Source organism: Dermacentor variabilis, chromosome 5 (assembly GCF_050947875.1).
Source record: "Dermacentor variabilis isolate Ectoservices chromosome 5, ASM5094787v1, whole genome shotgun sequence".
In the NCBI taxonomy this organism is placed as follows: domain Eukaryota; kingdom Metazoa; phylum Arthropoda; class Arachnida; order Ixodida; family Ixodidae; genus Dermacentor; species Dermacentor variabilis.
In genome coordinates this window covers 133,461,388-133,473,774 of record NC_134572.1, presented here as the reverse complement: position 1 = coordinate 133,473,774, position 12,387 = coordinate 133,461,388, and the positions used below count along the sequence as shown (strand labels likewise).

Sequence of the window (12,387 nt, the reverse complement as noted above, 5' to 3'; positions counted from 1 at the left end):
CATACGTTCACTTAGTTTCATCTGATGCCGAGGACAAAAAAAGCATTAGCGATGTTTTGTCGTTATTACCGAGATCATTTGTTTTGACGCTCCTATAGGCCTATAGAGAGACGGCAAAGAGCCGGAAAAGTGTTTTGATTTCCGCCATGCAAGCAAATGGCGCAAGAACATTAGCGTTGGTGATGCGTTAGCATTTCGGAATGCTCTGACAGCGTAATTCTTAATGGCACCATTAATTCAATACCATACTTTAGCGCGGAACGCGATGACAGTATGAATAATACATGCTGATACGACGGTGCGTTGACCTCGGCCTTTCAACCGTGCTAAAGCTGACAGGTCGAGCATGCGCAGTGGGCCTAACGTATCACGCATCGCGGTATAACGCGCTACGCAAAACTAAAGCTCATGTGCACGTGTACTTTTCTCGCTCTTCACAATCACTCTTTAAATAACCAATGCCATCTCGTATGCCCCGCTTGTATTTGAAAACTCCTTCATGTTTATGTAGAAGTTGCAAATTGTACGCAGCCTCGAACTTCTCGTCCTTGTCTATCCGGGGCCAAGTTAAGATTCGATGCGCATGCGTCGACGGCCACACGCGTTATCGTGAATGGTGCGCTGGCGCTGTGCAGAAAATGCTCCAATATGCTTAACGAATCGCTTGCGTCCGAAACGTCACATTACTGTATGACATCGTGCAACTGCACAGGTGGCATTTATTGATTGGTGCCTTATTTGTGAATTCACAAATCTTCACAAAGCTTCCCAAATTGCAGATTCATGGCATTGTATCTCTTCGATGCACACATACGCACGTTACTCTAAAACCACACGACTGAATAATCGACAACAGAAAATTTGAATTCTTGCGTTTTACGTGCGAAAACCTCAACCCGATTATAAGGCATTCTGCATTGTAAAATAATTTACACCCTTCGAAGTGAAAATGGGTGTAAATGTGTCTATAACTGACACCATAAGGGTGTCAGTTATATAAATCACACCATAAGGGTGTGAGTTATAGGCACATTTACACCCTTTTTCACTTTTAAGGGTGTAAATTATTGAGTGAGGGACTCCGGATGAATTTTGACCACCGGGGGTTCTTTAACGGTATACGGGCGTCCTTGCATTTTGTCCCCATCGGAATGCGGCCGCTGCGCACGGGATTTGAGCCCACGGCCTCGCGATTACCAGCGCAGCGCCCAAGCCACTAAGCTACCACAGCGTGTTAATCTCTCTCTCTCTCTCTCTCTCTGTGTGTGTGTGTGTGTGTGTGTGTGTGTGTGTGTGTGCGTGCGTGCGTGCGTGCGTGCGTGCGTGCGTAGAACAGGTGTCCGGGATCTATGACTTGTTGAAAGAACAGTGTAACTGCTGCTATATGACTGTGAACACTAACCACAGTGGCTTAGTCACGTGATCATACGCGAACGGTTTCTCAATCACTCTCGCTGGAAAATCGATGAGGATAACAATAGGGGCTTGTTGGTACGGCATATCTTATTTTGTTATAGCGCAAGCTTGACACGGACAACAGAAGGCACATCTGACACACACACCGCTGTGTGTGTGTCAGATGTGCCTTCTGTTGTCCGTGTCAAGCTTGCGCTATAACAAAATAAGATCGCTGGAAAAGTTCTATGCGAAATGGTGGAATTGTATCCTCTAGGTTGCTTTGTGTTTTTAATGTTGGAGATAATTCAAGATAATTAAAGATAGTTCAGATAAATAAAGCCATGCGTCAAATAAAGCCAAATAGCGCCAACGAACGAACAAATAAACAAGCAAGCAAACAAACAAAATAACAATGTGAATACGCTAGGCAGCATAGAGAGACACAGGGCGCGCCACAGGTGTTGTTATTGCCCCGACCGCGGGGTGTACACAAGAGAAATGCCAGAACAAATAAGATTTCTTTTATTATTGTTTCCGATGTCTGTAGCTGCTCTTCGTGCTGGAATATATATATATATATATATATATTGTATACACGAGGGGCTGTAAATGTGAAGTAACCATATTCATTCCCAGCGGTCGACCTTTGTTGGACCGGCCTGGCCTTATCTGCCGGTAGCTCAGCGGCACGGTGCTGCTGTCAGTTGTTGAAGATGGCGGTTGTGCTTCGCAAGTCCACGGCGTACGAGCAACTATGTGTGATTCGTTTTGTATGCAGCAAGGGAACGACCGCCCATCGAAATGCACAGGGAAATACAGCCTACGTATGGGGAAAGGTGTCTTGCTTTGAGATGAGTGAGGTGGGGGCGTTGTGAGTTCGCAAAAGGCCGTGAATACTTGCATGGTAATGAGCGTTCGGGGAGGCCGCGTGCCTCGCTGGCCGACGACTGCGATATAGGACAGATTTAGTGCTGCGATGGGAGAAATGCCTGAACTGGTGTGGGGACTATGTGGAAATAGTGTAAGATACGTAGAATAGTACGTACATTTGTAATTACCTGTGCACGCCTTATTTTAGCTAATGAAAAATAGTTACCGCTCAAAGGGCTACGCTGTCAAATGAGTATGAGAATGAAAGGTTACATTTCTTCTTTTGTTACAGTCATCGTGGCCGTTTTTTTTTTTTTTTTTTAAGTATTAGGTACCATCTGTCTGTCTCGACATCACTGGGCTACTTCGTTCAGAGATTTATTGAGGGCCGTTTGATCATTGCGGTCTTTAATTTCACTGTAAAGCATGCAATCGTCCTCGAATAACCGAATTTTAGCATCAGCTGTTTCTACAATATCGTCTTTGAATAGCAGAAACGAGCATGGAGCCAAACGGATCCCTGCGGCACACATGAAAGGACCTAACAGTGTATTGCACGAAATGGCAGCGATCTGATAGGTAATTTCTAATCCAGTCCACTATCGGGCCATTTCGAAGTTTATCTGTTATCTGTAAGCTTAGAGGTGAGTTTAGCATGTCACATACGGTCAAAAGCCTTTGAGAAGTCTAAAATATGTATATTTATATTTGTGAGTGGTTATTAATGGCCAGCGCAAAGCCATGCCTTGCCTCGACAAGTTGGGTGACTGCGGATAAACCACTTCTGAAGCCACGCTGAGAACGGGAGATTAGGTTGTTTTCTTCCGTATATTTTGTTATTATTCTTAAGATAATGTGCTCAAGAACTTTACAACTAGTACAAATGAGAGGCATTGGTCTGTAGTTTGACGGGGTTGATATGTCGCCGGACTTGTGCACGGGTATTACCTTGGCTATTTTCCAGTCCTCGGGAAGGCGGCAATCGCAAACTGATCTCATGAATACGAGAGATGGATCATAGGTTACAGTGGGGAACGCACAGCAAACGCGCCAAGACCGTAAACTTGCAGGAGCTTTACCGTTTGTACACTATATGCCCCGTTATCGTCTTTCTCGATTTTCATGGCTGTACAGGCACATCTTTTTCTCACCGAGTAGGCTATATAGATTAACCTTGGGAGAGCCGCAGCAGGACGGGGCTGGGACGCCAGTGTAGCAACCGGCCGCCGTCAGAGCTAGCGGCTCAGACAATGCGGCAGATCATTAACTTTCAATGCGCGGCCTTGGCGTGATGAACAAAAGCGCAAGGCTGTTCAGACACTGGTTGCTGCGCTACTGCGGAGGCGCGCACACGGAATAAAGAATGCAAGGGGAACAGGCCTCGCTCCCGTGCGCCGCTGTTGCGTAATTTCGACGCCGCGGCGTTAAGGTGTTGCTTGTGCGTTGTCTTGTATGCGCACGACACCCTTCTGCTCGGGCTTTGTACGTGCTGCTGGGTTAAAAAATTTTTTTTTTGACATTTAGAGCAGCACATGGCAGAATGCGTGTCGTTGCTCTTGCGAGAAGCGAGTAAAAAAAAAAAAAGATGTTCCACTTAGTATGCGCAGCCGGTATCAGATTTAAACAAAAGTGCAATAAAACCAGAGCGCTGGAGCGTTGAAGATTTTTCAGCGCGGAGATTGTTCTTGATAAAGCGTTGCATACTGGTTAAGCGCGACTTGGAAGTTGTAGAGAAGATTAAAAGGAGACAAACAGCTTTAATAAAGGGTGGTGTATTATTGCAGTGTCACTTGTTCTTTCTTTTTTCCTTGATGCGAGGATTCTCTCATCGCTGTGTTGTTGGCAATTCCGTGACCGTGTCCGTATTATCGGCGAACATGCCTCGACAAAACGCTCTGTGCTTTAGCGTTATAGATCGTGGTGTAGTGCCCTGCGAAGCTTCCTGTCTTTCTTTAGTTTAGGTGATCACTAGCCGACATTATGTTTTCACCGTGTTCATCTCTAATTTCAAGGTGTGACAACAATTATTGGTTACAGATTACCAAAAAACGAACGTTATCCGACCGAATAAACGGCACTCACAAGAGCGAAGGAAGCATACGCAAATGCTCCTGGTAATTTCGTAAGACAGTGTGCTGTGGAAGCGCATGACTTTAAAAGCGCATGGCTTAGATGTGTTCCATCGAGTGCACAAATCAGAAACACACAACTGTAACACTATTTACTGAGCACCTATACGTGACCGTATGCATAATTCGCTAGTATTGGAGCAACAAATGCAACTAATCTGTGATGAATGAATTTAGACAGTCAAACATTAATAATAAACGCCTTGTAGAGCGCTTTACATTCGTATAACCATTTCACCCACAAATTAATTCTGTTGATTAAGAACTTACATTTACTGCATTTCTTGTGTCTTCGGAATCACATAAAGCGTACAGCTGCAAAGAAACAAAATTGAATTTCCATCTTATTAGTGGCTTTTGTCAAGTTTACAGAATGTTGACTCAAGGAAAAAACTCACTATAGGAACACTAAATCAGCTATTTCAAGTCACGCAGGCTTGAAAAGCCCCTATCCAAGTACTTCAAAATTATGCCTGGTGCAACACACTGAAGAACAATGAAAGTAGTGAACCCACTACATATGAAAGTATTATTATTATTATTATTATTATTATTATTATTATTATTATTATTATTATTATTATTATTATTATTATTAAATATGGAAACGTACAAGCACACTAAGGAAACAGGGAGAGAGAAAGCTGACATACTCGCAACAAGATAAAACAAAACCGTATACCTTCCCATTCGTTCTACGATAAGATTTGCACCCGTTACTCAAACTCGCAGCACAATTCCAATCAGAAAAGCTTCAAGATGTATGCCACACATTTTAACTATTACTGCTTTCATGATGCTTTTGCTGTTTATGCACCACTTGGCCTACACAAATGTGTACCCAGCGCCTGAAAGGGACAAAACCGTACTTACCCGCTTTGCTCAATGTATGCCTAGGTACCTCGGCTGTAGGTAAAGCCCTTACAATTTTTGTATGTTGCGGTCTTTCGGTATGTTGGGTTTTCTCTTTCTTTTTTATTTTCAGAAAGTGTACAGGTTAATTGTCTAGAGGCAAACTACAGACTTAGCAACATCTGTAGACATTCTGTAGACAGCCTGCATAAGTGTTTGTGAGACAATTTTAAAGCCGTTACGCTTTATACACGGCAACTCTCCTCTACGATATCATCGATCCGTCAGTTATTAAACTGATCGATAAGGAATGTTTGATGTTGGCTTGTCTAGATAATTTGTAGACTGAATCTTTGCTGAAAATAAGCGGCGCTTCCTTGGAGTTCGGCTCAGGAAAAAATGAAAAAAAAAAAAGACTTCGTAGCAAATGACGCGATTTTCGTGACGTGCTAGCTGATGGCGCAACGAATTACGAGGAACGACTTTGTTTTCGACACAGCCGCGACATTTTAACCCCTTGCGATGTTTCTGTCTTGGCACCGACGCAGGTCGCTCGTTCCTGTTCGCCTCGGACCCGACGAACGGCACATTCACGGGCATGGAGCCCAAGCGGCAGCGCACGGCCTACACGCGGCACCAGATACTCGAGCTGGAGAAGGAATTCCACTTCAACCGCTACCTGACGCGGCGGCGGCGCATCGAGATCGCCCACTCGCTCTGCCTGTCCGAGCGCCAGATCAAGATCTGGTTCCAGAACCGGCGCATGAAGTGGAAGAAGGACAACAAGCTGCCCAACACGAAGAACGTCAAGAAGAACAACCCGAACCGGGCCGCCCAGCAGCAGCAGCAGCAGCAACAGCAGCAGCAGCAGCAGCAGCAGCCGCAACAGCACCAGCAGAACGCGTCGTCTCAGGAGCCGCACCCACCGCCGCACCAGCAGCAGCCGTCGCCGACGCTGCAGATGCCCAATCCGCTCGCGTTGGCTCCGCACCAGCACGCGCACCTGCTGAACAGCCACCCGCTGGGCCACCCGGCCCAGACGCACATCATGTCGCCGCTTCCGCCGCCTCCCCCCGTGGACACGAAGGCGGACTACGGACTCACGGAACTGTGAACCGCGTGTTCGCTTAGTGCGGCGTGACGTGCTTTGTGAGGGTGCACTACTCCCCCTTTTCATCTCTGCCACTCGCGGAAGGACTCGGGGGGGGGGGGGGGGGGCGTCAATAAGTGCGCGCTAAAGCCGAACACTTGCGCTTAGCCGCGGGCCAAGACTGCTGCACGGAAGCGATCTACAAGACACAAAACAAAACAAGTTCCTCTCTCAGGAGAACCCGGACGCGTCCTCCATTCTCAGTGTGTGGGGCGGCACCGTCGTCGCCGCCGCAGAAGCTGCCCCTTTCTTTTGCGAACACGGTTGTGCAGCCACATATATGTGCCAGCAAAGAAAGAAAGCGTGGTGGCGGCCGACTCCTGGCGGTGCTGCCCCCGGGTTCGTCGTGTGTGCGTGTGCGTGTGCGCGTGGACCACATCCTTCGACGAGTTAGTGCAGGTGTGTTGTCATGCTGTTCTCTTGTAAATACAACTCAGGTTTCACGAGACGTCCGCGCCGTGTGGCTTTTTGCAGTGCTGTGTGTATAGCTGTCACGTTTACGAAGGAAAACACAAAATGAGGTAGACGGGAAAGAAATCTGGGGGAGCCGAGAGGCGGTCCACACATCCGGTCGAGTATGCTCGGAACCTTCCCGAGCATCCTAGGAAATGCCTTTCGCGATGTCCGGGAGTTCCCGCCACAATGCCTGAGCACTGGGGGCTGCGGGATTATTATTATTTTTTCCTCTCCGTTACCCGGAAAAGCTCCTGTCGCTTCCACAGCTGCATGAATCTCGGATTATGTTAATCAGTTCGTACATATGAGGTCAGTCGCAGGTCGTCCAAGGTACATCTTGCAACGGGCAGCCGATCTAGTTTTATTTGGAATTAAGTTAAACCACGACCAATTCGAATAGCTGAACTGAACTTAGTTTAGATCGAGTGTGTGGAACTTTTGGGCGTGTGGTATCTTCCTAGTACGTTCTGCGGATTTGCATGTCCAGTTGGACACAAAAACCCTGGTGAACACACTTTGGGGCATCTACTCGCAGTAGTGCTCTCAATTTTTCAAATAAACTTGAACGTTTCAACATATCCGGAACGCAAAGAACCGCTCAGCCACAGAAAGGAGCGCTCTTGGCGTGAGGTAACTTGACTGTACGAACTCTAAGACTGCCCGTGTGCGCAATCTGTTTAACGCATTATGAAACATTGTTGTTATCAAAATTTAAGTGATAGAAAGCAAGCACGAATGCAGGCGACTCTGCCTCAACGCTGACGCTCAGTCATCAACACTGAGCATCGTTTCAAAGCTTTATAAGCCGAGTGAAATCTTGATGACAAAAGAAATACATTAATTCTACATTTGGCTGCGCTAATGCTACATTTGGGACCACACGTCGTGCACTTCTGCGTTTGACATGTGCAAGTGGACCATGCAGTCCGTGTACAACGCACTTCTGCGCCGAAACTACCTCACATGGAGATGTAACTCATGGCAGGCCTGGGGACGACAGGAGCTTTGCTGTGTGCGTAGGTCCTCGCATTCAAGGGTTTTGATGGACAGCTACTTGATACTCAGGGGCATTTCTCTCACGAATGAGTGCTATCACTGTGCTCAGGCTAAATAAGAGTTACGCATTTCACTCGAAGGTGCTCCGTAAGAACTTGCAGAAATACTCATGACGAATACAAAAAAAATGAAATACAGAATGGACTGCGAATCGGAGCAAAACGTAATCCGATCAACAGCATTCATGATCTCGCTTGTTGCGCGATTATGGTCAAAGTGTTATTTAACCACGCGCTTGGTCGCACGATGAGATCGTCTTGCGGCATACACTGTGGCCGTTTTACTACGTCTGTTTGTGTCGGCGGCGTTCCGTTTTTCTTGCTTGATAAATTTCGCGTCCTTTTGCTTCAGTCCGGTGGCCGTGACGCTTCAGAAAACACGAAATATATGCGTTCGGTTCGAGGAAAGAGCAGGTAGAGGTGGAGAGCTCGTCGAACATCTGCGTTGAGTCCTCTCAACCTCGCTCAAGACCGAGATGATGTGCCAGTTGAGATGCTAAAAGCAAAATTAAAGTACGGTGTCTACACACGATGATGTGCATAGCAGATATATCTTTTGTACAGTTCTCCTCTCTTCCGTGTATGTTGCCTTAAGTTATAAAGCCTATAGCGTGAGCCCGATCACGAGCGAAAATACTTCAGCGACGCTAGAGGTATTCTCACTGTCCTAAGTGTCCTGGTGGTAGGCCTAATTTATACTCGCGTTAGTTCAGTTTGTGCGTCCGGTGTTGAAAAGATTGGAAACTGTCACGCGTATCTGCTACAGTGCCGTTCCGCATCCTTGCAGAGAAGCAGTGAATGAGAAAAATGATCGAGGACATTCGGTGCTTTTTGTTGCGGTCTGTGATAACTTCTGCGCTGTGCACCAGGAATTCGATCGTCCAGATGTCAAAACAAGTTCGACAGCGAAGCACAAGGACAGACGCGCTTGAAATTTCGCCGTGTGTAAGCCACCAGCGGGAGATCTGTGATATTTTTGCATCGTGTTTATTGTTGTCTTGCTTTTCTTTCCCTCAGTGTGCATCGTTGTGCTTTAGGTAGATTCTTGAATTTCGTTGGGCCAGCGAAACCTTCATTAAGCGTATTACAGTAGGTCCAGGTGTAACGGTCCCGTTATGGTTACTATAACTTTACAACCCGTATCGTCCGTTTTGGTGAGGTAACATTAAGCAACTATGTTTGCACATCGTGGGTGGCGACCAGTATCCGTGGGCAGCGGTGTCACGTGCAGAAGGCAAGGATGAAAAATTACGCCCGGCTGCTGTTCACAGGGTTGCATGTTGGTAGTGTCCAGCGGCTGATCTTACAAACCTCTGCTATACACGAGAAGAAAGGGGGTTAACCGAGGGGCCCGATTTTTATTCATAGCATAAGAAGCCAACAAACACCGATACCAAGAACAACATAGGGGGAATTACTTGTGCTTAATAAATGAAATAAGGAAACGCTAAATTAATGGAAATTAAAGTGGATGAAAAAACAACTTGCCGCAGGTGGCAACCGAACCCACAACCTTCGCATCTCTATGGCGTTTTACTTAACGTTTAATCTCCAGTCCCATTCAGTTACGAATCTATAAGAATTTGCATTCAAAACGCGATGCATTTCTGCCAATAGGGAATAGCCTCGCACGGTTTGTTGAAACCCTGCTTGGCGTCAAGCTCTAATTCACAGGGCGCCACCCCGCGTGGCAGATGTTCTCGCGTTTACTCTCAGTGCTTTTTCGTCTCAATTCTGACACTTTTGGGCAAGGTAAGACGAATAGCGCCTGACAGAGCAAGAACGACTTTATGATGCGTATGACCATCCCATTTCACCGCCTCTGACAACAGAATATTCTCGCAGAGCGTTACCGTTCTGCCGTCACGATCGCCGATCACGCCATTTGGGCATGCGCGGTTTTTACTGTGCCTGCTGAGTTGGAGGGAATCGGTAAAGACAGAACGGTAACCCTAAGCTGAAATACTCGAATGTTGAAGCCAAGGCTCCTAAGAGTGCATTAGCGTCATACCTACACCTATTATTAAAACAATTGAGCTAGGCTGGCCCAAATTGGCCCTTATCGGCGCCGGTCCATTAAACGTTAAATTACTGGCATTTGCTTTTTACTGCGCCATTGGATATCAGCCCTTCGAGCAGCTGCGTGTTCTCACTCGGGAAGAGCCCCAGAGGAGACGTTCGGAGGTTCTTTGGAGCACGTTTTTATCACCTGACATTGCAGATCCACTGAATGGTTGTCCCGCAAACGCATAACTACAGAATGCTTCAATGTCAAATCTTGAAAGCGAAGCAATCGAGCCTCCACTGGATTAACAGTACCGCGAGATTGGTGAAAGCTCTCTGAAACATTTTAAGCGCCAACCGTACACTTGCAGGCCGGCATTGGGTAGCAGTTATGGTACTCTTAAGCAGAGCTCGCCTTCTTCTTTCTTTTTTTTTCTTTTCTGGTGATGAACTGTATTCGATTAATTTCGTAGTTTTAAGCTTGTTATGCTCGGTTTGTGCATGCTTTCCAGAGCTGGAAACGGCTTTCTTACTGCATTTGCCGAAAGCATAAAATAAACGAAAAACAAACAGTCTGGAAGTAAAATGTCCAATGCGAAATTAATTACAGCTGAATGTGTCGTTTACAATTGAAGTGACAATAGTACGAAGCGAGAGTGCTAGAGTAGCGAGATCCTGCCCGGTCGCCGTGATACCCTTGCCGAAAAAATAAAGCAAGTGGCACTAGTATGGCACTAGTAGCTAGTATGGTCTCGAGTGTTCTGGAATATCGCCGTCTTCTTAGGTTTCCTGTCACAACAGTTTCTTTCTATTAAAGCGTCATTTCTAGCTGTGTTGGCGCTTAAAAGCAGCGTTTCGTGAAATTTTCCACAATGACGCGAAATGTAAAATGAAGCCCTTGAATTCGCCGTACTACCCTACTTAAAAACCCTTCACCATAGCTCCCGTATCCGGTAAAATCATATGACTTATGAAAAAAAAACTAGTTTTTATATAGTATCCTGTACTTTTCATGTCGGATTATTGGAGATGGAAGTTACGGAGTGCGTGGGGTTTTTCAGTATCCAACTTCATCTGCTTTCCCAAGATTTGGCTTCCCTTTAATCTCAAACGAGAAGCCATTCGCGTCCGTACAGAATTCTTTAAATAATGATACACATATCCGCGCTGGTCTTCTATTTTGGAACAAATTCAAATGAGATTATGAGAAAAGTCTTCGCGATCCCTCTGTGCAATGTAAACACTAGTAACTCGAGAGCGCCGCTGCATCTGGGCCTGTATTCACAACACACGCCGCAGGCGAGAGCTGCTGGGTGCGATGTTGTAACGGCTCGGCAAACGAACCGCTTGGTTGCCGTCGCGTGATTGGTCAGAATCGCGCTTTTGCAGACGATAACGTGATTCGGACCAATCACGTGAGGGCAAGCGAACCGCTTCGCTTTCACCGGTTCCTGCCAATCGGGACAGGTAGCATATTATTAGCGAAGGCGGCCATCTCACGACGAACAGCAAACCTTCGCGAATTCGATGTCTCGTGTATCAAAATAATGACTCTCGCAGAATGTGCGAGGCCCAACCAGAATGTGTCGAAATGTTTATTGAAATACCGAGATTAATCACGATACTGATTGCGGGTACGGGAAGTATCTTCTCCGAACATACTTCGTTTTTTGAGTCACACAAGACACTGTCTCTGAACACAGCGAAACAAGTGCGACTTGTGAGTAGGTAGACCGCAAATGTGTATGACGGAGAGCGACGCACAGTAATCGTGAAAACAGTTCTCAGACTTGTGTAACACTGGGAGGGAAGCATTTCTCTCGAGAACCAACAGCATGTTCGCGGTATGTGCGTGTCACGTCACGAATGTATAGCGAAGTTGGGGCGACGCGGCAAACGGTCGCCTGCATCTGACGGCTGCCATGCCAAGCACAGTGATTTTGGATGTGGAATGTATATTTTGTCTGGCTGGACATTTTTGTAACGTTCTTTGAGTGAATGGAAACAAATGCAAACAACTACAAAAAGAGAGAGAGAAACACCCCTATCGGCCGGCATCGAGTGCTTGTGCTATTATGTATCACTGTAAGTGTTGTAGCCATGTTATTAGAAATGACCGTTTCTTTCACTTTTCGCTGTGAATGTTGTAAAAAACTGAGTTCATTTGAAAGAAGCGCCAATAAAAAAAAAAAGCTGCTCGTCCCTGTATATCTTGCTTGGCTGAGGTGCGTGTTTTCTTCGGGCTTGCACAATGTGTGCCTTGGTGCATGCGCTGTGCTCTTGGATTTCCCTTGATTATTTCCATGCACTCCGCAAATAGTTCGCATAAGGCATTCGCGTAACACCAGAGGCGTTCACGTGATCGTCTTTCAATCAACAGTAATTCGAAAGTGTTCAGATTTGAGCTCATTGGTATGGCGTATTTATCACTGTACAGCGAAACTTGGCACACAGAAGAGACGCACAGATAACT

General features: G+C 46.3%; 1 protein-coding gene across 1 annotated transcript in view; it reads left to right on the top strand.

Moving 5' to 3' along the window:
- The window catches only part of LOC142583168 (homeobox protein Hox-D4a-like), a 40,392-nt gene extending 33,938 nt beyond the window's left edge, over positions 1-6,454 (top strand). The window contains exon 2 of the mRNA XM_075693524.1: positions 5,798-6,454. Coding sequence (XP_075549639.1) covers positions 5,798-6,363 — 566 coding nt within the window. The 3' untranslated portion in view covers positions 6,364-6,454. The remainder of the gene's footprint in view (positions 1-5,797) is intronic.
- The last annotated feature ends 5,933 nt before the right edge of the window (positions 6,455-12,387 follow it).